At 41.8% G+C, this 24,700-nt stretch overlaps 1 protein-coding gene across 1 annotated transcript in view; it reads right to left on the reverse strand.

Annotated features, from left to right (window-relative positions):
* Positions 1-24,700, reverse strand: part of AP1G1 (adaptor related protein complex 1 subunit gamma 1) — a 4,036,072-nt gene that overhangs the window by 1,076,354 nt on the left and 2,935,018 nt on the right. Inside the window, exon 20 of the mRNA XM_044079548.1 lies at positions 18,390-18,479. Coding sequence (XP_043935483.1) covers positions 18,390-18,479 — 90 coding nt within the window. The remainder of the gene's footprint in view (positions 1-18,389; positions 18,480-24,700) is intronic.

The raw sequence follows: 24,700 nt of genomic DNA on the forward strand, positions 1-24,700 counted from the left end.
AGGAAATGCTCCCTCATGGTATGTAAAGTTTCCCCAAAAGAATAATCCTCAGGAGGAGAGGCTGAAGGGATAGATTCTTCAGCATCAGAATCCTCATAGGGAGGAAGAGAGTATTCCTGATCAGAAGAGGAATCAGATGAAATGGAAACCTGATCTGAAGATATTCTGTCTCTTGCCTAGGCCTCTTATCAGGAGGGGGATGGGAACCCCTGATCAAAGTAATTAGGTCTTCAGCCATTTTGAGCATCTGTTTTTTAGGCATGGAGGCCTGTCCATGAGGCTGTTGTACTTGTTTCTTTGTCTTTAACTCATTAGCCCCGAGTACCTTCTCATGGCGCCTGTCCGGTCAACACCGAGCGCGCCATGAGAACATACAAATTGCAAGCCATTAGCTCCGAGTCCCTTCCACAAGCGAGACTCCAGATTTGTAGTTCACCTTAATGTAATACAAGCTGAAATTGTAACAGAATGTGTAATTTACCTTCTGTAGTTACGATTCAGCTTGTTATTACATTAAGGTAACATTGAAGATTTTAAAGAAAATTGTGTTTGAAAAATGTTCGTAAAGCAAGTGGTGGCAGCCAATCGGATTCTTGCAATCCAAGCCACCACTTGCATAACACCTCCACCCCCAAACCAAATTTCTTTTGTCTTCTGTCAATAAAAGCGGGTCCAGCAGCAGGTATTTCTTTTATTTTTCCAAAGATTTGGAGATTTCACCTGCCGCTGGATCCTCTTTTTTTTCTTACTAGTATTCGTAGATTTTCTCGGCTCGCAGTACTGTCGGTTCCCGGTCAGCTTGGCTTTTTTTTTTGTGTCTTCCGGTAAGTTTACTGTATTTTCATTTATATGCTTTAGTGTAATGTTCTAAAACACTAATCATTTGCACCACAGCCTGAAAGGCAGTGCGGTAACCTTTCTGTTTGGGTGATCATCCGTTAGAAAGTCTTGTGTGCATTGGAAATGGCTACTCAGGTGGAGACTCTTTTTCCGAACAACCCCCTTATGCAAACGGACGAGCATGGTTTCTGAAATTAGTTTAAATTTCTAGGCAGAGTATTAGAACGGTGTCTTTACAATACTGGATATAGCTGGCTCAATATAACTTTATTCACACAGTGAAACAGTTCTGTGTACTTTGCTACATCATTAAATATTTGCATTTCCAGGTTATTTTACTATAAAGTAGATTCACAAGTCTCCCCAAAGCAACATGCAACTTATATTTCAAAGCAGGAGGGAATATTAAAAATGTTTACGTCCCCAAATGAAACTTGCAGTTTGTGTTTTAGAAGGTATATCACACATAAGCTATGTATGTATGCATACACATTTAAGGTTATGTCCCAGAACATGGGGTTCTTATGTAAAAGATCATCACAAAATAGCATCCACAGTTTTTAATTTTGATGAGAAACACCTGCAAAATCAGATGTGGCACTAAAGTTCAGAACAGGTCTACTGCATTGTTTATGCAGCTCTGACTCCCGCATAAGTACTAGTACATGCCTATGCAGTTTATGTGCAGTGTTATTTTGCTCACCAGAAGATATCTAAATATATGGAGAATTATCACACATAATGTCCAGAAAATGGAACAGACACTCTACTGCACGCATATCATCACTGCTGGTGCCGACGATATACTGTCTTCTGTTGATTCAGCTACCTCTTTTTAACTTGACTGTTTGAGGACACCTAAGAAATATTTCTAAAATAAAACTATGCATTTGAAGCTAAGAATTAGAAAGAAAAACATACAGTTTAGTGGCTGTTGTCAGGCATGAACAGTAGAGAGAGTAATGCAGCAATTGTGATATTACTGAACCGATTTACCCAAGATCACGTTATAGGAATTCAGCGGCTTTCTGCAAAATAATAAAGCGGCATAGTTGTAACTGCTGTTATGCGACCAGCGCCATGGTCGAACTTGTGCACGTGTGCAAGACTTCCAAAGAAAACACATGACAAATGTCCGTGTTGCTAACAGTAATCCATTCCAAAGTTTACAGGCAAGCAAGTACTTAATCTTGAGCTACTTCCATCTGGCTGCGTAGTTTTTGTTAAGCATTTGTTCTGGTGCTGCAAACCAACATTTTGACTATTGTTGCATTTTTATAAATGGTATTTATAAATGGTTTTAATAGTGAATTGTAATGTAACGGTAACATTCATCACGTTGCAGATACTACTACTAATAGATTATTCTCTCTAAGGTTGGTAACTATTGTAGTGCACCGATCCTGAGTCGGCCACAGCCCAGAGGATTAGTTCCATCATGTTAGGATAAGCCGGTAGTTTAGGTAGATGATATTTTATTAAATATATACTGTATATAAGACAAGAAGCAGTAACAACATTAATTATATAGTAATCTGTAAAAATGTTATCACAGAAAATATAAGGGTTGTAAATGAACTCTGTACTGCGTTAATAGTTACAGCAGATTAATACAGCAGGAAATGTGTTTTTTTTAATTCAAATACATTCAGTGCAATAAATTGTTAACCGCACCAAAACAGGTCAGAAACAGTCCTATATCCTAGGAACTCTACGCTGTAATGTCCGAAAGGTAGTTTAAGTCTTGTAAAATGTGGCGGATTTAGTAGACGTTAGTGGTGTAGTTTAGCTAGTGTAAGTCTAGTAAAATATAGCTTATTTAGTAGCCTTAGCATAAAACAAGATGTAATTCATATGTTACAGTGTCTTGGAGGTGAAAATAGAGCTATCCGTTTTGCTGTAAGCACCCTGTTTACACGTGTTATTGGAAACTAGAGTATCTAGTAGCTGTAGCATAAGCAGTGATATACTGTATCTCTGGAATGTCAGAGGTGAGTATAGAGCTGTGTATTATGTTATAAGCACCATCTGTTTTAGAAATGCAGTACTTTAGTAAGATCTTGACTATTATAGAAAAATATATCTGTTACCCTAGCACCATAGTAATATTTGTAACACCAGCTGAGAAGTCTGTACTGCAATTAGACCAATTAGACAGTAACTACTACAAAAACTTAAAATTATGCTTTTAGGTAACTAAATGTTACGCGTCTTCAAGATCCGTGGGGCTGAAATGCCTTGCGCAGCTACTATATGCATCCAAGTGTATTTTACAAGTGCTATGGACCTTGGCAACAGGGGTCTCCCACTGTTGTCACGAGGGTCCTGTTGCTGATTAGTGTCCTTCAGTAAAGGTGTTTTACACTTGGGCAGAGATGACCACGGTCTTCTGGGAGGCAAGGTGTAAAGATTTTATCTGTAATTTTGGTATGGATCTCCGTGATGTTACGTGGGTCCTGTTGCTGATTAGTGTCCTTCCGTAAAGAATTTTACACTTGGGCAGAGGTGACCACGGTCTTCTGGGAGGCAAGTTGTAATTGAAAGCATGCTGTGAAGAGAGCACTGTTGTGTTAGGTATAGAGAAATACAAATCCTAGTGATGTGCACCATTACAGCACTAATAGTTCATCCCCAAACCTGCCAGTTTTGTTTTTCTACTTGCACAGTTCAAAACCTGACCCTTGCTGTTGCCTTTAAAAGATTTTACATTCACATGCCTTTTGTATTAATTTTCATTGCCAGGGGTTTCTAAACTCTGAAGAATGTGAAAGGAAGATTTTTACAGAATCTATGAGAATGCCCTCCTTGCTGCCTGAGAAGTAGGGTTGCATATTTTTGGGAGGAATTTTATCAACTGGCAAGATAAAATCCTGTTCTGACCATTAGTTTTGTGGTGGAATCCAGGCATGGGACAGGTGTCCCTGTATGTACCACTCTGATCATTCATCAAGGAGTGTGTAGGCCCTCCCTTTCCATGACATGGTTGGTTTTATCCCCTACTGCCAAGCCTGGTTGTAGAGAGCAACACCTCTTGAAATTTGGTCTCAGATCAGAGGTACTGGCATTTGAAGCTTCTTCTTCCAAGACCTCCTCCTTCAATTTAGCTGAATCTCTGGGTTGGTCTAGAGCACTGGTGAATGAATCACAGGTCATGTCATGCCAGAGCCTCTTATTAAGGCATGGGAAAGTGGGGGACTTGTTCCTCTGTCAAGAGATAGGGTTATGGGTATGAGATGTCACCCTTAGAAATTTTGATGTGATGCCAGCTTTAGTCCCAGTAAAATGCTTCCTCCTTTGGCACACACACATTAGCACATGATTCCTTGCTTGCATACATTTTTCACTGAGTGGCTTTTCTATGAGCCTAGGCAGATTTTAGATTTGGACTACATGAAGGGTCCGAGGCTCCCTTCCCTCCTTATTTTTCCTGAAGATGCAGTTTGAGTCCCAAGGCTTCAGTCATTCCTCTTTGGATGAAGGTTTCCTTAAAAAGGCCTTGCAGTTCTTCAGACCCATCACCAGGTTTCCAGGATGCCATTATATGGAGTCCATCTTTGTTGCCACATTAGATGCCTGAAAGTACCATCATGCTGCTAAAGCAATCCTTAACAGGTTGTTCCCCTCCCCACCCCTGTTTGGAGTGAAGTTTAATCCAATCATTCCTAGGATGATTTCCAGCTGGTCTCAGTAGGGCCTATATATTGTCCCCTTAGGCCATATTCCCTTCTTATCCATTTGGGAATCACAGTAGCCCAAGAGGGGACAGATTTGGCATGAAAGTGTCCCTTTTACCATAATTGATATAAGGGCTATCACTTGTGCATATCATATGTCCAGGTTGCAGTCTGTCCTGTTGAAGACCTTGTAAACTGTACTCTGATCCTGCCTGAGCGTGGGGTCAATAAGTACCTCTTCTGATCTGAGAGATGCCATTCTTGTGTCACTTCACATTAGATTGTGTCTGATGTCCACTGAAGATGTCTCTTGCCAAGGTGGCAGGCATGGCAGTATGACTGCAGCATGGGCCATGACTGATGATCTCCCTGGTGAACAGTCTGGGCATTTTTTGGCTGGATGAGCCCTTGGTTATGAATGGAGTTTTTGGGACACATTTTACAGTTCTTGCTTGACAACTTTCAGGGTAGAGGGTCAGACTCTTCTTGCCATTGTGGTTTTTAGACTTTCAGGAGATGGTATGTGCCTACAAACCCCCTAAATACATGTCTGGGACCTTACAGCTGCTGTCTGGTCCCAAAATGTAAGTGGTCCTTAAAGGTGTTCGATCTCTAGCTCTCTGAATTTGACCCAGCCTTTTGGGGGTCATTGGGTTGTAGAGTTGAGAGGATTTCTGGTTCCCTGCTGAGAGAGCCAGCTGCTAGGGTTTCTCATAGGAAAGACTGGCACCATTGATTGCTCCCTCTTCTGCATTTTTTTTCTTCTTCCCTTTCCACCAAGTCCTCCATAATAGAGCTGAGGGGCAGACTTGGACACTTTCACAAATCATGCAGTGGAGACTGCTCCTGTTGCTTGAGGTAGTGATTGGAAGTATCCCTCTGACACCTTCCTAGAGGATCTGGATGACTTGGTTAAATGGTCCTCTTTTAGTATCTTTATAATTTCCCCTCTGAATGGGAGCTTTATTCATGTCTCTTTCTCAGTATGAAGTCATTGAAAGGAGGTGGGACATCTTGAGATGGTAGACGTCCTGCAGCTTCTTCAGTGGTGCCTCTTTTTTTTTTTTGGTCCTGTTTTATCCTTCGGTTTATGGTCTTCTGTTTGTGGAGGTGACCTATGTGTTGGTCATTTGGGCCTTAAGCTAAAAAGGAAAAGAAATCTCTTCTCTTTTTTCGGATTTCAGCTTCAAGTTTACCTGCATAGGATTCCTTTGATATTGTTTGTTTCATTATCTCCCCAGTGGCTATCCATTTTTTGGTTGTAGCTTGCTGTTGTTAGCTTGGGCAGTAGTCGCCTTTGATCATTTACAACAGTTTTCCTCCTTTTTCTGTCTGAGTGTCTGGGTGTACTGCTTGTAAAATGATTGAAATCCTTATTTTGGCTTGGTGATTTGCTGCCCCATTACGGTAAATAAGTTTGCAAGGGAGCATCTGAATGTGCCAAGTAAAACATCATTTGAAGACTATTGCTGGTTCCGACATGGTAAAAGAATTGTGCCAGTATGTTTGACACATGTGCAGATATCAAAGTTTGTTTCGGACTTAGGTAATGGAAATTATGATTTTTTTTTCATATTTTGGTAAATAAGTTTGCAAGGGAGCATCTGAATGTGCCAAGTAATACATCATTTGAAGACTATTGCTGGTTCCGACATGGTAAAAGAATTGTGCCTGTATGGAAATTATGAATTTTTTTTCATATTTTGGTAAATAAGTTTGCAAGGGAGCATCTGAATGTGCCAAGTAAAACATCATTTGAAGACTACTGCTGGTTCCGACATGGTAAAAGAATTGTGCCTGTATGGAAATTATGAATTTTTTTTCATATTTTGGTAAATAAGTTTGCAAGGGAGCATCTGAATGTGCCAAGTAAAACATCATTTGAAGACTATTGCTGGTTCCGACATGGTAAAAGAATTGTGCCTGTATGGAAATTATGATTTTTTTTTCATATTTTGGTAAATAAGTTTGCAAGGGAGCATCTGAATGTGCCAAGTAAAACATCATTTGAAGACTATTGCTGGTTCCGACATGGTAAAAGAATTGTGCCATTTTTCATATTTTGGTAAATAAGTTTGCAAGGGAGCATCTGAATGTGCCAAGTAAAACATCATTTGAAGACTATTGCTGGTAAAAGAATTGTGCCTGTATGGAAATTATGATTTTTTTTTCATATTTTGGTAAATAAGTTTGCAAGGGAGCATCTGAATGTGCCAAGTAAAACATCATTTGAAGACTATTGCTGGTTCCGACATGGTAAAAGAATTGTGCCAGTATGTTTGACACATGTGTTAGGTAATGGAAATTATGATTTTTTTTTCATATTTTGGTAAATAAGTTTGCAAGGGAGCATCTGAATGTGCCAAGTAAAACATCATTTGAAGACTATTGCTGGTTCCGACATGGTAAAAGAATTGTGCCTGTATGGAAATTATGATTTTTTTTTCATATTTTGGTAAATAAGTTTGCAAGGGAGCATCTGAATGTGCCAAGTAAAACATCATTTGAAGACTATTGCTGGTTCCGACATGGTAAAAGAATTGTGCCAGTATGTTTGACACATGTGCAGATATCAAAGTTTGTTTCGGACTTAGGTAATGGAAATTATGATTTTTTTTTCATATTTTGGTAAATAAGTTTGCAAGGGAGCATCTGAATGTGCCAAGTAATACATCATTTGAAGACTATTGCTGGTTCCGACATGGTAAAAGAATTGTGCCTGTATGGAAATTATGAATTTTTTTTCATATTTTGGTAAATAAGTTTGCAAGGGAGCATCTGAATGTGCCAAGTAAAACATCATTTGAAGACTATTGCTGGTTCCGACATGGTAAAAGAATTGTGCCTGTATGGAAATTATGATTTTTTCATATTTTGGTAAATAAGTTTGCAAGGGAGCATCTGAATGTGCCAAGTAAAACATCATTTGAAGACTATTGCTGGTTCCGACATGGTAAAAGAATTGTGCCTGTATGGAAATTATGATTTTTTTTTCATATTTTGGTAAATAAGTTTGCAAGGGAGCATCTGAATGTGCCAAGTAAAACATCATTTGAAGACTATTGCTGGTTCCGACATGGTAAAAGAATTGTGCCTGTATGTTGGACACATATGCAGAAATCAAAGTTTGTTTGGAAGTAGGATATGGAAATTATGAATTTTTTTCATATTTTGGTAAATAACTTTGCAAGGGATCATGTCAGTGTGCCAATTATTACCTCATTTTGTAGTCCATATCATGCTCATGTTACTCACTGTGTGCTTTTGGACACATTTAGGCAGTTGGGATAGAAATCTTTTTATAGTAGTTTGTGTGTGAGGCTGCATTGTTGGTGGATAGCGACTGTTAAGGTTTCAAGACAGTCATTTTGCCACCTGTTCACTGTTATTTTATAAGTTTTCAAGGCTGTTAGACATTGAGGTTTTCAATTGTTGGCATGTTTTTTTTTTTTTTTGCCTGGTGGGTAGTAGGAGCGTTGGTGGTAATAGTGAGTACCAGGATTTTCTTGTTGTGTTTATGGTAATAATTTGTGGAGGCGACAGAACCTATTGTTTTCTTCTTTTATTTTCCTATGTAGCTGAATTTCCATATTCTGTGGTTATCATCTTGAAGAAAATCAAGTGCCATATATTGAGGTGTATTTTGTGCAAGGGACGTGGATACAACTGATTGGTGAGTGGTAAAATCTTCTTAATTTTTTTGCTTCAGGCCAGACTTCAGGCCCTTCAGAAAATGTATGCTAATGTAAAACCTGTTAGTCTTATCAATTTTGTAAGTTGATAACAGCAGAATGTGTCCAGATTAATCACACTAAGAAAGTGAGATGTATGCATTAGTATCATTGGTTTTGTATTATGAATCTTTAATGCTATCAATTTCATCGAATCTTTAATGCTGTTTTGTAATAAGTGATAAGTGAGGCAGTTGGGAGCATGCAGTATAATTAACCAGGACATTATTAGTGTTTCTTTTCATTATTATGCCCATAATAGACCTCTAGGGAATCTTGTAGAATAGGAGTGTTTTCAAACTTGCTGTGATCTGTTGCGCTTGTTCTGTAATAACCTGTTGGTGGTTTACTTGTAGTTGCAGTGCTTTGTATGGCGGTCATTGTACTGGTCTGTTGTAATCACTTTTTGCTTGCTTATAATAATACTTCCGCACATTGTTCATTAATTAATAATTTGATTACTGGTGATATGGTGTTATAGGATCTTGAAATGCTTTTATACATGGCCTTCATTGTCTACTTTATATTTAGTTAACATAATAGAAATTGTATATATTTTTTTCATTTTGGGCATTTGTTGGTTGTAATAATGTTTGGTGTTTGGCATTAGATTAATTTAAAGTGCCTTTATTGGTCATAATACCAAGTTAGAGACTCTTTCAGTTTGTCAATTTGTAAATTCTCTTGGTCAATTATTCCAAATAGACTTTTGTGATGGCTTGCTTTTCTGGGGATACTGTTAAGATTGTTTGAGACTTTGCTGTACACACTGAATGATTTTGTTGGATTAGTTCTTTCATATAGCTTGCTCTATCTACAGTATTTATTTAGTCTCTGTAAGCTGCTGTAGGGGAGTTCGATTCTGTCAGGGAACTTTTCACTTTCCATGATTCTGTGCACTAGTATCAAGTCTTCCAGCCCTGCCTCCTTGTGTTTCATATAAGAAGATCTGTAGTTCCTATAGTCTTTGACCATATCCCTTCACTTCCATTCTACAGCACTTATCTGGTAGCTTTCTTCTGCATTCCTTCAAGGTACCTGATATCTCTTTCTTTATGTTGTCTCAAGAAATGTACGCAGCGAGATAGAATGAAAGCATTATTTTTTTGCTTTTGGAATCTGCCCATAATGGTATAACTCCTGAATCTACACCAGTGCCTTTTCTTTACTACACTTATTTACTACAATTGCTCCAGATATTCTGAATGATTTAGTTTTGCCTAGAAGTTACCCATGTTATTACTTGCTGACTACTACCTGCATGGAGCTATGTTATATTTTGTGAAATTTTCTGGCCTTTTTCAGTAATGTGTGCAACTTGTGTGGGAGGAAGGGCTAATTGTTATACTATTTTACTGAATTACTGTCTTACATAACAGCTGCAGAAGGAGATGATTACCTACTCAACAGGTGATGTGCATCAATTATCACCTGTGTCAGAGCATGCATACCTTTCCAGTAATGAAAGGCAGGTCATTATCACCTTAGCAATAAGTCATTTACAATATAGCACTGAGTCATTATCACTTTTCAGGTAAAACTATCAGGAGCTGTCACTGTTATTCACATAAGTACAACTCATTATCACATTGATGAATGCACAAGCCAGATTGTGTTTTTTTTCTCTGCTTCTAGTCATTGCAAGCCACCCCCTCCATTCTTCAAATACCTAGTCTCTGAAACCCCTTATTTTATATATATATATCTATCTATATGTGTGTGTGTGTGTGTGTGTGTGTGTGTGTGTGTGTATATATATATATATATATATATATATATATATATAATCTATATATATATATATATATATATATATATATATATGTAATATATACTCTATATATACACAGACATATATATATATATATATCTGTATTTTCACTTATAACATACAGATATAAGTATCCATTTTATTAATGTAGTTCATATCTTTGTGAATTAATGTAACTGAACCACATATAATGAAACAGTTGAATGTGTCAAACTAGCACTACATACTGCATGTGTTGCTTTTCAGCTGCCTCTGTGCAGGTGAGTAACATTATATTGTATACAATTCTGTTTTTCAGCTTTGCATTCACCCGACATCGCACCCCTCAGTGAAGATGCCATCTGTTAAGAAGGTAACCGCCGTTTACGTGGGCGAGGATACTGATTCAGACAGTAATACCAGTGGGTCCGAAATGGAATTGGATCTTGATGCACAGCGTAAGCCAAACCAGAGTGAGGATGACGATTATGATGCCGATGATCATATTCCACTGGCACGTCTGCGAGAAGGCTATTACTGCTGATAAAGATGCCCCTGTCCCAGCGATTCCTGACAGACCCCTACCCTCTAACCCCGAGCTCACTACTCTTGATGTAACTGACCACGACAGTGAGGATGACATGCCACTAGCCCAGTTAAGGTATGATGGCACACACAATAGTGGTCAGCAACTTGAATCAGATTTTGACACAGAGGATGAATTGCCTCTATCTGAGTTACGCACGGACGTGGCCAGTGACAGACCTTTGCAGTCCCAAGCCAGGCCTAGTACTGAAGAGGAAGCGGATATGCTTCCTACTATACATGAGTTCAGGCGTAGTCTACAGCAGGTTTATTCAGATGGAGAAAGTCCACTGGATCTGAGCCGAGTAGCTGCTTGTCAAGCAAGGATCTGAGTGTGCCGCAATATGGAATTTGTGCGAGTACTCCACTCAGTAGTCAGTACAAACCAGTGGGTAATGTCACTGATCACAGGGTACCTTGCATTCAAAAGTCTGGGAGGCTAATGAAAAAGGCACGGCGATCATGCCCACCACGAAACTTATCATGGGAGAAACGCCTAACACCAGTTCACATCGATGATTTTGTGTGTCCAGTCGGCCCAGTCACCAACCTGGACTCGGACAGCACAGAGGTGGACTTCCTCAATTTGATGTTCCCAGAGGAACTGTATTCGCTTATTGCTGATGAAACTAACCGCTATGCTGCACAGAGGCAGGCTGCAGCAGGCAAGGTTGATAAGCGGTGGAGTCCAGTTTGTCCTGGAGACATACGCACATTTCTAGGTGTCAGAATATACATGTCTATTGTACATGTTCCAAAATACAGGCAGTACTGGGAAACGCACCATCTGTATGGTCATTTCCCAATAGCAGAGTACATGACCCGGGAGAGGTTTGAAAAAATTCAGCAGTATTTTCACTGCAATGACAAAAACCTCAGACGACCACAGGGCTCTGTGGGTCATGACAAGCTCCATCATGTACGGCCAATACTGGATGCCGTACTTCATGCATGTAGGACACAGTATAATGTGCATCGTGAGGTGGCAGTAGATGAAGCCATGGTCGGCTTCCGTGGACGTCTGACATTTAGACAGTTTATGCCTGGCAAGCCGGAGAGGTATGGCATTAAGGTATGGGTGCTAGCTGACTCACATAATGGTTATGTGCATGAATTCCAGGTATACACTGGAAAGGCAGAGCAGACCACAGATGTTGGACTGGCACACAGAGTTGTGGTCGACCTAACACGGGGGCTGATTGGAAAGAAGCATCACATTTACTTTGACAACTTCTTCTCATCTGTCCCTCTGGCACAGCAACTGCTGCAGGACGGTCTGTACTGCTGTGGAACCATGCGCACCAATAGGTCCGGATGGCCTGTAACATTCAACCGACAAGCCATTGGTAAAGCGCCTCGAGGGTTCTACAAGCAGCTGCAGAGTGGACCATTGCTTGCCACTGAATGGAAGGATAGCAACCCAGTATTTCTGCTGTCAACCAATAGTAACCCAACCTTGGCAGTCTCCAGTATTCGCAGGAGACAGCACGATGGAACAAAAGCTGCAGTGCCATGTCCACCAGTTGTAAACATGTACAATACGTATATGAATGGGGTGGACCGAGCAGATCAGCTCAGGACGCAGTATCCAACTGCTCGAAAGGCAAGGAAATGGTGGCTGTACTTGTTCTGGTTCCTATGGGATGTGGCCATAGTGAATGCGTACATTTTATTTCGTGAGAGTGCTAGCCACCGGCAGCTTTCACGTTCTGGCCGTTTTATTGCGGCAAGCCAGTTACAGTTTAGAAGACACCTAGGCATGCACCTCCTGACCACCTACAAGAAGAGGAAAAGATGCATAGAGATTACCATCCCAGAGCCCATGACACGATTTGAAGAAGGCTCACACTTTCCAGTGAAATGGCGGAAGGCACGATGCAAAAACTGTGCCATCAAGGGAAACGTGCTGAACCATCATGGGGATGCCCGACCTGCAAGATTAACCTATGCATGGAATGCTTTGGTGAGTACCATGGCCATAAGAGTCTAGCAGACTGCTGACAGCAGTAAGATGTGCAGATCACACTATACATCAAAGTTGTGACCAGTTACTTCAGTCCCTCATCCCTTAGGTCCATTGCTGAATGGGCACATGTAAAGAGAAAAGGCAGAGGTAAGGCAGACTGCTGCCACTGAAAGAGGTCATGAGACCATAGTGGTATCAGCAGTGTGAGTGGGCAGCCGGCACAGCTATGGGACACTACAGATAACCAGCGTCTGGAGCCCCATGCCTGTCCTTGGCATATTAGTGGAGCGGTGGTCCTTACCCTGCTTTTTCTCTTTACATGTGCCCTGGCTGTGCACCCTTGTCAGTGTCCACCCATGCTTTATTTCAGATAAGCTAAGACTGTCTTCTGTTGTTCTGGGAGTCACTGGAAAGGGAGCAGCCAAAAACCTTACGCTGTCCCATCACCGAATATTGTGTTGCTGGGTGCATCACAGGGGGCATACCCAGCCAGCATGGATCTTGTGATCCACCGGGATCGCACTTGGGAACCTGGAGACTCTACAGCACAGTCCCATAGTGCTGCTGTCCTCGGTAAGCATGGGCTTGGGTGTGCCACTGTGATGTACTGCAAAACATGCAAAAGACACAGCCTGGGTCAGTCTTGGTCTTTTGACATGTTGCCTTGATGTAGCTCTCCCTCAGTCTCCCGCCCTTCCGGTAGGTCAGGACAGCAATTAGTGAGTTACTTCAGTCCCTCATCCCTTAGGTCCATTGCTGAATGGGCACATGTAAAGAGAACAGGCAGAGGTAAGGCAGACTGCTGCCACTGAAGGAGGTCATGAGACCATAGTGGTATCAGCAGTCTGAGTGGGCAGCCGGCACAGCTATGGGACACTACAGATAACCAGCGTCTGGAGCCCCATGCCTGTCCTTGGCATATTAGTGGAGCGCGGTCCTTACCCTGCTTTTTCTCTTTACATGTGCCCTGGCTGTGCACCCTTGTCAGTGTCCACCCATGCTTTATTTCAGATAAGGTAAGACTGTCTTCTGCTGTTCTGGGAGTCACTGGAAAGGAGCAGCCAAAACCTTACGCTGTCCCATCACCGAATATTGTGTTGCTGGGTGCATCACAGGGGGCATACCCAGCCAGCATGGATCTTGTGATCCACCGGGATCGCACTTGGGAACCTGGAGACTCTACAGCACAGTCCCATAGTGCTGCTGTCCTCGGTAAGCATGGGCTTGGGTGTGCCACTGTGATGTACTGCAAAACATGCAAAAAGACACAGCCTGGGTCAGTCTTGGTCTTTTGACATGTTGCCTTGATGTAGCTCTCCCCTCAGTCTCCCGCCCTTCCGGTAGGTCAGGACAGCAATTAGTGAGTTACTTCAGTCCCTCATCCCTTAGGTCCATTGCTGAATGGGCACATGTAAAGAGAACAGGCAGAGGTAAGGCAGACTGCTGCCACTGAAGGAGGTCATGAGACCATAGTGGTATCAGCAGTCTGAGTGGGCAGCCGGCACAGCTATGGGACACTACAGATAACCAGCGTCTGGAGCCCCATGCCTGTCCTTGGCATATTAGTGGAGCGGCGGTCCTTACCCTGCTTTTTCTCTTTACATGTGCCCTGGCTGTGCACCCTTGTCAGTGTCCACCCATGCTTTATTTCAGATAAGGTAAGACTGGAAGGGAAGATGTTCACTGGTTCAGAAGGGATGGCATTCACCTAACTGAGGAGGGCATTGCATTCTTCTTGACCAACCTCCACAATGGCGTGAGGAGAGCCCTGCATGATTGTGAGAAGAATGGAAAACACCCATGACCAAGCTGGACCAGTAAGTAAAACACTATTATGAAATGTGTTATGTAAAATTTATTTCTCTGAGCTTGGCAAATAACTGTTATGGAAATTATGATTTTTTTTCATATTTTGGTAAATAACTTTGCAAGGGAGCATCTGAATGTGCCAAGTAATATCTCATTTTGAAGACAGTATTGCTGGTTCTAATATGGTAAAAGAATTGTGCCAGTATGTTTGACACATGTGCAGAAATCAAAGTTTGTTTGAGACTTATGGTTATGGAAATTATGATTTTTCTTATTTTGGTAAATAACTTTGCAAGGGAGCATCTGAATGTGCCAAGTAATATCTCATTTTGAAGACAGTATTGCTGGTTCTAATATGGTAAAATAATTGTGCCAGTATGTTTGACACATGTGCAGATATCAAAGTTTGTTTGAGACTTATGGCTATGGAAATTATAATTTTTTTCATATTTTGGTAAATAACTTTGCAAGGGAGCATATGAATGTGCTAAGTAATACCTCATTTTGAAAAGATTATTTATAGTTCTAACATGGTAAAAGAATGGTACCTGTATGCTGTACTCATAGGCAGATAACAGAGTTTGTTTCTGACTTAGGTTATGGAAATTATGATTGTTTTCATATTTTGGTAAATAACTTTGCAAGGGAGCATCTGAATGTGCCAAGTAATATCTCATTTTGAAGACAGTATTGCTGGTTCTAATATGGTAAAAGAATTGTGCCAGTATGTTTGACACATGTGCAGAAATCAAAGTTTGTTTGAGACTTATGGTTATGGAAATTATGATTTGTTTTCATATTTTGGTAAATAACTTTGCAAGGGAGCATCTGAATGTGCCGAGTAATATCTCATTTTGAAGACAGTATTGCTGGTTCTAATATGGTAAAAGAATTGTGCCAGTATGTTTGACACATGTGCAGATATCAAAGTTGGTTTGAGACTTATGGTTATGGAAATTATAATTTTTTTCATATTTTGGTAAATAACTTTGCAAGGGAGCATCTGAATGTGCTAAGTAATACCTCATTTTGAAAAGATTATTTATAGTTCTAACATGGTAAAAGAATGGTACCTGTATGTTGTACTCATAGGCAGATATAAAAGTTTGTTTCTGACTTAGGTTATGGAAATTATGATTTTTTTCATATTTTGGTAAATAACTTTGCAAGGGAGCACCACATTGTGTGAAGTAATGCATCATTTTGAAGACAGTGTTACTCCTTACAACATGGTAAAAGAACTGTGTCTAGGCACTGTACACACGTACAGATATTACAGTTTGTTTAGTCTTGTACAAATATGAAAATTATACATTTACAATACTTCTCATTATTATGCCCATATCTTTGAGGAGCATGGTAATCACACAAATGATGCGTCATTTTGAAGCTGACATTCAGATGCACAACTTCTACACTGATATGTAGGCTCTGTCTGTTACAGGTGATGAGATATTATGCTTTGTTTATTTATCAATTATGAGAAATAATATACTAATCATATTTCTGTGAATATCTCATGAAAGGAGTGTCACACAGTTATGGTTAAAGTATCATTTTAAAGCTGACATTCATACTAACAAATTAAATTCAAATTGTATGGGTCTGCATGGTACATAGACCAAGATATTGTGCTTTGCTTTTCCAAAAAATTTAAAAAATTGCACAATATCAGCATTCCTTGCCAAATATTTCATTATGACTTTGATATGCACTATCAATATTTACACTGTTGGAAAGGTCAGTGTCTGCTGAACAACTTTCGCGTTTAAACTTTTAGTGTAGCTCTTATAGTTAAAGAGTTATGAGCATTTGTTTTCTGTATAGTATTTCAAATGGATTTTCTGAAAATGAGCTCAGGCTGCTCTGTTGTTCCTATGGTGGAATTCAGCAGGCAGCTTTTCCTGAGCTGCTCTGGACTGAATGAGTTAAAGGTGCTTTAGTCTTTGCCTTTGAAGCTGAAGTCGTTTTAACATATAATTGAGTAGGTCTGAAAACACCCTCAGAAGCCGATGCCTGCTCAGCGGCTCTGGACCCATCTGAGGGAATAGTTTCCGAAGGTCCAATACTTTCAGCTTCTAGCGGCCTGGTGGAGTCCACATGGGTGTCGGTAGCGGCCTGTGAGTCTAAAGTAGCGGTCGTCAGGGGCTGCGAAGGTGCCTCACTGAGAACCGGCGACTGGCTGAGAAGAAGCCTCGGCGTCGGTTTTGGACCTCGGATGTCTGTCCTTTTCTTTGCGTTTCTTGTGAATTCTGGAAGTCAGATGGCTATCCGACGACATTGTATAGTTAAATCTTCTGCCAAAATAGTGAAATGCAAAATCGTATTGATGCTTAAAAGTGCGTTGGTTAAATCTAACACAAAACCGACAACTAGCAATGTTGTGGTCAGGGCCCAGGCAAGGAATACAATAAGAATGAAAGTCCTTATGAGGCATTTGCTTCCCACAAGAAATACAATTATTAACTTTTTCTGACATCAGTCTGGAGCAAGAAAAAAGTTTCCCCAACGGGGTACTTATCTTTTAGTGAAGACTTCGGATCTGAAATTCGAACACGGAAATCTCAGGAGTCGGCCGACCGGCACTTGCGAACTGCTTTTGCTTCAGGCACCGCATGGCAAGAACGACTGGGGAAAATGGCATCAGCTGCATCTTTTTCTACCCCTGGCGCACTGACGTCAGGGAGGAGGCGACAGCAACCGACGCCGGACCTAGACTTTGGAATTCAGGCCGACTGAGGGTAGCCTGCCAGCAGGATAACCCAATTGTAATGACTGCAACAGTGAAACACGAAGAACATCCTACTTTACAAAAAGGATCAACAGCATGAATTTAAACACTGGACCAGACCTAGTAAACTACTCCTATCCAAAGGAATTCGAGAATGAGTAGACACATACTTGTTTTTTTGGTTTCTTTTTGACAGAAAAAAAGGGGCCAACCATGTTACTAACGGCAGCAGTTACTTTGCCAGGGATGGTTACATCCTTGGTAGGATATAACCCATATAGCTCAGGCTACAGCAGCAGTGATCAATATGATGAACATTCCTAGATTACGTGATCTCATGTTATGGGGTGATCTCAATGTATTAGAAAGAAGGTTGGATTGACAGAAAAATAGGAAAGAATGCACTGTAGTACTCCATATGAGATTTATGTGATGTTTATGTATACTGTTTTTATGTGTATACATAAAAAGGGAAGTTTCAACATGAAGCTATTCTCAAGCTTATCAGTGAGTCTGCTGCCATAGTCCCAGCAACAGCACACTCACAATTACAGCAGGAGCTACCAACACCTGTTGGGCAGCTAGGCATAAGGGTCTTCAGTTTCCCTTGATTACAAAATAAGGGAGGGATGAACGTTTTATTTTCTGAGTCACCTGAAAGTAATGGAACATAGAGAGAAGAGGCAGAGTTGAAAGATTTAAGTCTCAATGAAACAAAGGAAAATACCCTCTTGTTCAAGTCCAAATCCATAAATGCTTTACTACGCATTAGGAAGACAGATGTTCTGGACTCCAATACATAAGCCTGGCCACAGAGATTACACTACATTCAGCCCTCCAATAATTATAAAGTAATTCAGTCTAATCAGTTGGGGACCTACTCAAGCTTCTACATTACCAGTATACAAGACAACAAATTACATGGGTGAAATGACAAAGCTGCTGGTCTTCCACCCAGTTACTTATTTAGGCATTTCTGGAGGTGCAGCTAGGGAGTCATAGTTAAGTTCATAAAGGTACGTATTCTGCAGCTTGCTTAAGATGCCTATAGATTAAATTACCTCACATTTTGAATCGGAATACCGCAAGTAAAGCAGCTCCTCACCAATAGCTCTGTCAAATCTTTTTTTTCTCTTACAATTCAATGACATCCCATCACTTTCCAAAAAAGTCTTAAGCCCAAACTTTTCTGCCTGTGGCTACCACCACTATTAAAAGGAGTGTGTAATTAAGAAAGCCTATTCACTACATTACTGGCTTTCCTTGGAACACTAATAGCATCAATTATGAAAGTATCAGTTACCTGAATAGGTTCATCCTCTTCACATTGTCCTGATACGAGCAATTCTCCATACTCTCCCATACACCAAGATGCCACTTGTACTAAGGGTTGCTAAAAGACAAGAATGTAAAATCATGGGAGTTAAAATTTCTGAACTTATCTTAACACACAAAGAAGCTAAAAAGTACAGTTGTGTACACTTACCATAAATGTAGATGTTCGAGTGTATTCACTGTTGCAGTCCTAACCAATGGGTTTATCCAGCTCCCGGTAGCCCTCGATCGGCCAGAATACCAAAGGTAAGTAAATATGACGTCGGCTGTCGTCAGTTATAAAGGATGTCAGGACGTCAGATACAAAGGGAGGCAGCCGACATCACTTCCTCAGTCTTTCTTGCCATAACAGTCAGAAGCCCCCAGAAAACAAGTCTTAAACCAAAAGCAATTTTGGCAAATACCAAATTTAGTCTGTACCTTAGGAAAAGAGAACAGCAGAGGACCAAAAAAGGGGGAAGGAGGGAGGGAAACCAGGACTGCAACAGTGAATACACTCTACCATCTACATTTATGGTAAATGTACACAACTGCACTATGTTCATCGTGTTTCACTGTTGCCGTCCTAACCAATGGGTTGATTACCAAAGCCCAGAGAAAAGGGAGGAGGAACCAACAGAATCAAGAACTGGAGATAATGCCCTGCAGAACAGCAGTGGCAAACCCTGCCCTGGCTCTAGAAAACAAAGGCAAATTTTAATGCTTTGTGAAAGTGTGAACAGAAGACAATGTGGCAGCCTCCAAAATGTCTTTGGTAGGGACACCCCTTAAAAAGGCTACAGAAGTGGAAGCTGCTCTAGTTGAATGAGTCCTAACCCCTTGAGGAGGAACCTTGCCATGAAAGGAGTAACAAAAAGAGATACAATATGCAATCCATTTAGAAATGGATTGCTTAGAAATAGCCTTGCCCTGGGCTCCAGGGGCAAAACAGACCAATAAATGTGCTGATTTCCGAAGGTACTTAGTCCTGTCCAGGTAAAACCTGAGCTGTCTGTGCACATCAAGAGAATGTAGGATCCTTTCACCTCTATTCCGAGGATTAGGAAAGAAGGTAGAAAGGTGTATGGACTGATTAAGAGTCAGGCTAGAAACCACCTTAGGCATAAAGGAGGGGTTGGTTCTTAGAGAGACAGTCTGCATGGAAAATAAGAAAGGGCTCTACAGCCAAAACTTGCAGCTCCGAAACCCTCCTTGATGTAGTTATAGCCAAGAGGAAGGCAGTCTTCCATGAGAGAAACTTTAAATCTGCAGTGGCAGCTGGCTCAAAAGGAGGAAGAGTGAGTTTCTCTAGAACAAATTTAAGATCCCAGGCTGGAGTAGGTGCCCTTCTGGGAGGTTTTAAGTTGCAAGCACCTCTGAGGAACATTTCTATCAGGGGATAAGAGAAAATGGGTTGTTCAAAAGAAAATGAGCAGAAATGGCTGAAGCATGGACCTTGATAGAAAAAAAAGGAAGACCACCCTGAAGCAAATCAACCAAGTATTCCAAGATCAGAGGAAGGGTAGGCTGAGAAGATTCCCCTCTAGCCTGCATCCAATGAGAAAATCTTTCCCATTTGCCAGCGTAGGTCTTCCTAGTGCTAGACCTCCTGGCCTCCCTCAGCACGTCAACCACCTGCTGGGAAAGAGAAGAAAAGGGAGGAGTCGTACAATGAGCCATGCTGCCAAATGTAGAGACTGAAGATGAGGATGTGGAATGTTTCCCCCTTCCTGAACCAAAAGATCTGGCTTCAGAGGAAGATGCCAAGGAGGAAGATGGGACAGACTGCAAATCAGCAGATACCAATGCTGTCTGGACAGGTCCGGAGCTATGAGAATAGTCCTTGGTTGTTCATCCCTGATCTTCAGTAATACTCTGGGAAGAGGAAGGAAGGCATAAACTGACAGCAGCGTCCAAGGGGAGGACAGAGCATCCACTCTCTCCAAACTCTGCTGTGATGCTGTCTGGTGCAAAAAAAAGGAGGTAGAAGATGGTTGTCTGGGGATGAGAAAAGATCCACCTGCGGTGTGCCCAAACGCTGAATGATGCTGTAAAAGACTGCTCTGTTCAACTGCCACTTGTGAGGATCCAGGGTTTACCTGCTCAACTGGTCTGCCAAATCACTGAGCCTTCCTGGAAGAAATTGAGCTAGGAGATGCAGGCCCAGGGATGCTGCTTTGGACCAAAGATTAATGCTCTGCCAGCATAAGGGGTAAAAATGAGTCCCTTTCTGCTTGTTGATGTACCACATGGCCGTGGTGCTGTCTGTCCTGACGAGCAGGGTCCCTAGAGAAAGAAGATGCTTGAAAGCTAGTAAGGTCTGCTGAACTGCTATCAACTCCTTTAGATTAATGCGCAGGTGCCTCTGCCGGGCATTCCAATGTCCCTGTATGCATCTGCCATCCAGGTGTGCTCCCCAGGCATAGTCCGATGCATCTGTGGTAAGAACTTGAGTTGCAGGAGGTGGGTGAAAAGGCATGCCTTGGTTTTGTAGACAGGCTGTTGCCCACCATAGAAACTCTGTCTGCAGACATGGAAGCAGAGGAATCATCATATCCAGGTTGTGTGCATGCTGACACCAAATGTTCTTGAGGTACCATTGCAATTTCCTCATATGTAGTCTTGCATACAGAATCATGAGAATGCAAGAGGCCATGTATCCCAGAACTTGCAGGTATTTCCTTGCAGGGACAGGCTTGCCAAGCCATTGAAATAAACTGAGAGAGTTATCTGCGTCTCCTGGGTGAGATATATCATCTGGGTGGCTGTGTTCAGACTCGTTCCCAAGAATGTTATCTCCTTGGATGGCACCATTTTTGATTTTTCTTCATTGAGAGTGTAACCCAGGGAAGAGAGGAGAGTCTTTATGAATTCTAGATCCTTTAACAGCTGTCCGTGAGAATTTGCTTGAATCAGACAGTCCAAGTATGGATAAATCTGAATTTTCTTCTGCCTGCAAAAAACAATGACTGAAGCCAGGCACTTTGTGAAAACTCCGGGAGCAGAAGATAAACCAAAGGGCAGCACAGAGAATTGATAATGCTGCTTGCCCACACTGAAACAAAGGTATTGCCTGCAACTTTCCCTGATAGGGATGTGCAGATAAGCTTCTTTGAGAACCAAAGTTACCAACCAGGAATCCATTTCTACCACTGGCAGCAACTGATGCAGAGTGAGCATACTGAACTTTGGAATTACCAAGAAAGTTCAGATAGGACACCAGGTGCCTTCTCTTTTTGGAACTAGGAAAAGTCTGGAATAGAAACCCTGGGCTGAACAGGAACTGATTCTATTGCTCCCAGAAGAAACGGAGACAAAATTTGTTTTTCTACTTCTGCCCTTTGGTTTGAAGGAGCGTCCAGGAATCCTTTGGGAACTGGAAAGGTGTGGAAAGAAAACTTGTGGCCTAGGGATACAGTTCTGAGTACCCATCTGTCATCCGTGTTAGTGGCTCAGACATTTGCAAACAGGGCCAACCTTCCCCCTGAAGGACTCTCCAGGCAGGCAATAACAGGCAGAAGTTGGATAATGTCCGAGTGTGTTTTGATTGCGAAGCAGGCTTAGAACTTCCCGCCTTGGAAGTGGAAGCCTGCCAACGCTTAGACCTTTGAGGGGTAGCTGCCTGCCCCCGAGATTTGCAACCTCTAGTCCTTGAACGGTTCTGTCTGCTGGAATCAGGAAACGTCTAAGAAGGGTAATTCCTGCTAAAGTGAGGAGGATGAACTTGCAGGAAATCCTTAACAGTTTGAATAGACTTGGCCTTATCGTCCATCTTCTTGAACACTTCCTCTGCTTTGCTGTCCTTATGCAAAGGTACATCTAACAGGCTAGCCTTGACAGGTTCTGGAAAGGGCTGTTCCCTGAGCCAAGCGTGCCTTCTAATAACAGATCCAGTAGCTGTAGCCCTGCAGGAGGCTTCTAGAATGTCAAAACCACAATGTAAAGAATGTTTATTGACCAGACTGGCAGAACTCAGCAAATCCTGCATATCCTTACTCCGCCAAAAGAGGCACACTTGCTATCCTAGACTTAATAGCCTCCAAGGTGTGCTGCTGGCACTTCAGCATATGAAAAAGACAATTAGTAGACCTAATAGCAAGAGTGGCAGAGGTATAAACTTTTTTACCCCACCTATCTGGGTTCCTAGATTCCCTGTCAGAAGGAACAGGATATTTAGTAACAGTGACCTTAACTCCTTTTGCGCCTTGAGAAATAACTTCAGAATCAATCAACAGATTCCTTAAAAGAAACAAATGAGAATCAGGGACCCTTACAGTACCTGTCAGGTTTCCTGGGAGCAGAAGGGACCGAATTTGGAGTTTAGGAATTTTCCAGGAAAACATCATCAACCACTTCCAACACTGGGGGAATAGCCAGAGGCTTATACTGAGGTAAATCCAAAAACTCCCTAATCCTTTTCTTATATTGGGGATAGTCCTGACTTTCCCATTTAAAATGCTACCTAAGAGTATTCAAAGTATCACCAAAAGAGAAATCCTCTGGGGGAGAAGCAGAAGGGATGGACTTCTTTGCATCTGAATCCTCAAAAGGAGAAGAAGCATGAGACACTTCCCCTTCAACAACAGAAATGCTAGAAGAATCAGAGCCAGAAAAAGACAAAGCCTCAAGAGAAACATCCCTACTCCTTTTAGGAGGAGGCGGCTGTGAACCTCTAATATGGGTCAAAAGATCATTAGCCATTTTAACCATCTGGGATTGAGGGGAAAGAGAAGAAACTGGAGCCTGCTTTTTCACAGGCTTACGGCTGGAAGATTTACCTGCAAGTCTAAAGGACTCGGGGGGGGGGGGGGGTATGGCAACCACCTAAGTCGCAGCAAAGGTCGTCAGTAACAGCTTGCTGTCTGAACGAAGAACGGAGGCTTCAGACATCGGTAGCAGCTCCGGATCCAGCTGAAGAGCTGACAGGTGAGAGGTCAGAAGGCAAAATGGAGGCCGAAGGTCTGGGGGACTCTGAAATGGTCTCAACCGAGGCCTGCGGTTGAAAATCCATGGACTGCAGGGGCTGCAAAGGCGCCTCACTGGCTACCGTATGACTGACGACCATCCTATCATCATCCGAGGACTTAACCTTCTGAAGCCTGTCACGGTCCTTATCCTTACGTTTCTTGGGTATATCCGAAGCCTGAAGCTCAGCCGGACGATGAATATTACGCGGATTAAAGGAGGCACAGAGATCACAATTAGGAATGTCGTGGTCAAGGCCTAGACAAATAACACAATGGGAATGAAAATCTCTATGGGGAATCTGCTTTCCACAGGTAAGACAATTATTAACCTTTTCTGACATTCGTTAAGGCAAGAAAACAGGATCCCCAATGGAGTACTTAGCTGTATTAGACTTCAACTTTGTAGTCGGAAATGAAAAAAGGTAAACTGCCGACCGGCACTCGCGCAATAAATGCTTCTGCTTCGGGCTCTGTGGCAAGGAAGACTGAGGAAGTGACGTTGGCTGCCTCCCTTTGTATTGGACGTCCTGACGTCCATTACAACAGACAGCCGACGTCATATTTACTTACCTTTGGTATTCTGGCCGATCGAGGGCTACTGGGAGCCAGATAATCCATTGGTTATGACTGCAACAGTGAAACACGATGAACATCTGTAGACTATTCTAAAATCATAACAGACGTTTTAGTGTAATACATGACAATTATGTACTTACTGCAAATGACAGATCCTTGTTGTCCCTCTACATCCATTTGACTGGTTAAGATATCCAGCTCACAGCAGAAGCAAGCTGACAACTTTTCACTTCAGAGCTTCACTAGCAACCGAGCTCTCCATTTCCCATAATGCTATACAAAAGTAAAACGCAAAAAATGAGCATACTCTCCCCTACCCCCGAAAAATTAAAGAGAATCACCATGTACTTGAAAAATACAAATATACAATGGACCAAAAAGGAAAAGACAAACAGCTAAGTTCAGGCACAGGTCTGTCAAATCCTCCATGAGCTAGAGGAGAGGAGGACAAGATCTTCAGACAAAAGGAGAATGATGACAAGGATCTACTGTTTAGTACATAACAAGGGCATCTGCCTTGAATGGTTTGGTCAGATTCCCTAGCTAAATTTTGCCCTGGGGGTCCATCATGGCAAGATACCTCTCAGAATGGTAAACTAAAGGTTGCTATGTTTGCTGGAGGTATGCATAAGCAAAGCACAAATGTCATCCACAACAGTGCATTTGAACAACATAATAGAAGTAGACATTCACCTAATAGAATGAGCTTTAGGTTTGGAAAACAGGGTGAGGCACTTAGAGACCTATATTCAGGAAA

The sequence above is a fragment of the Protopterus annectens genome, chromosome 8.part0 (assembly GCF_019279795.1).
Source record: "Protopterus annectens isolate FY-2018-M chromosome 8.part0, PAN1.0, whole genome shotgun sequence".
In the NCBI taxonomy this organism is placed as follows: Eukaryota; Metazoa; Chordata; order Ceratodontiformes; family Protopteridae; genus Protopterus; species Protopterus annectens.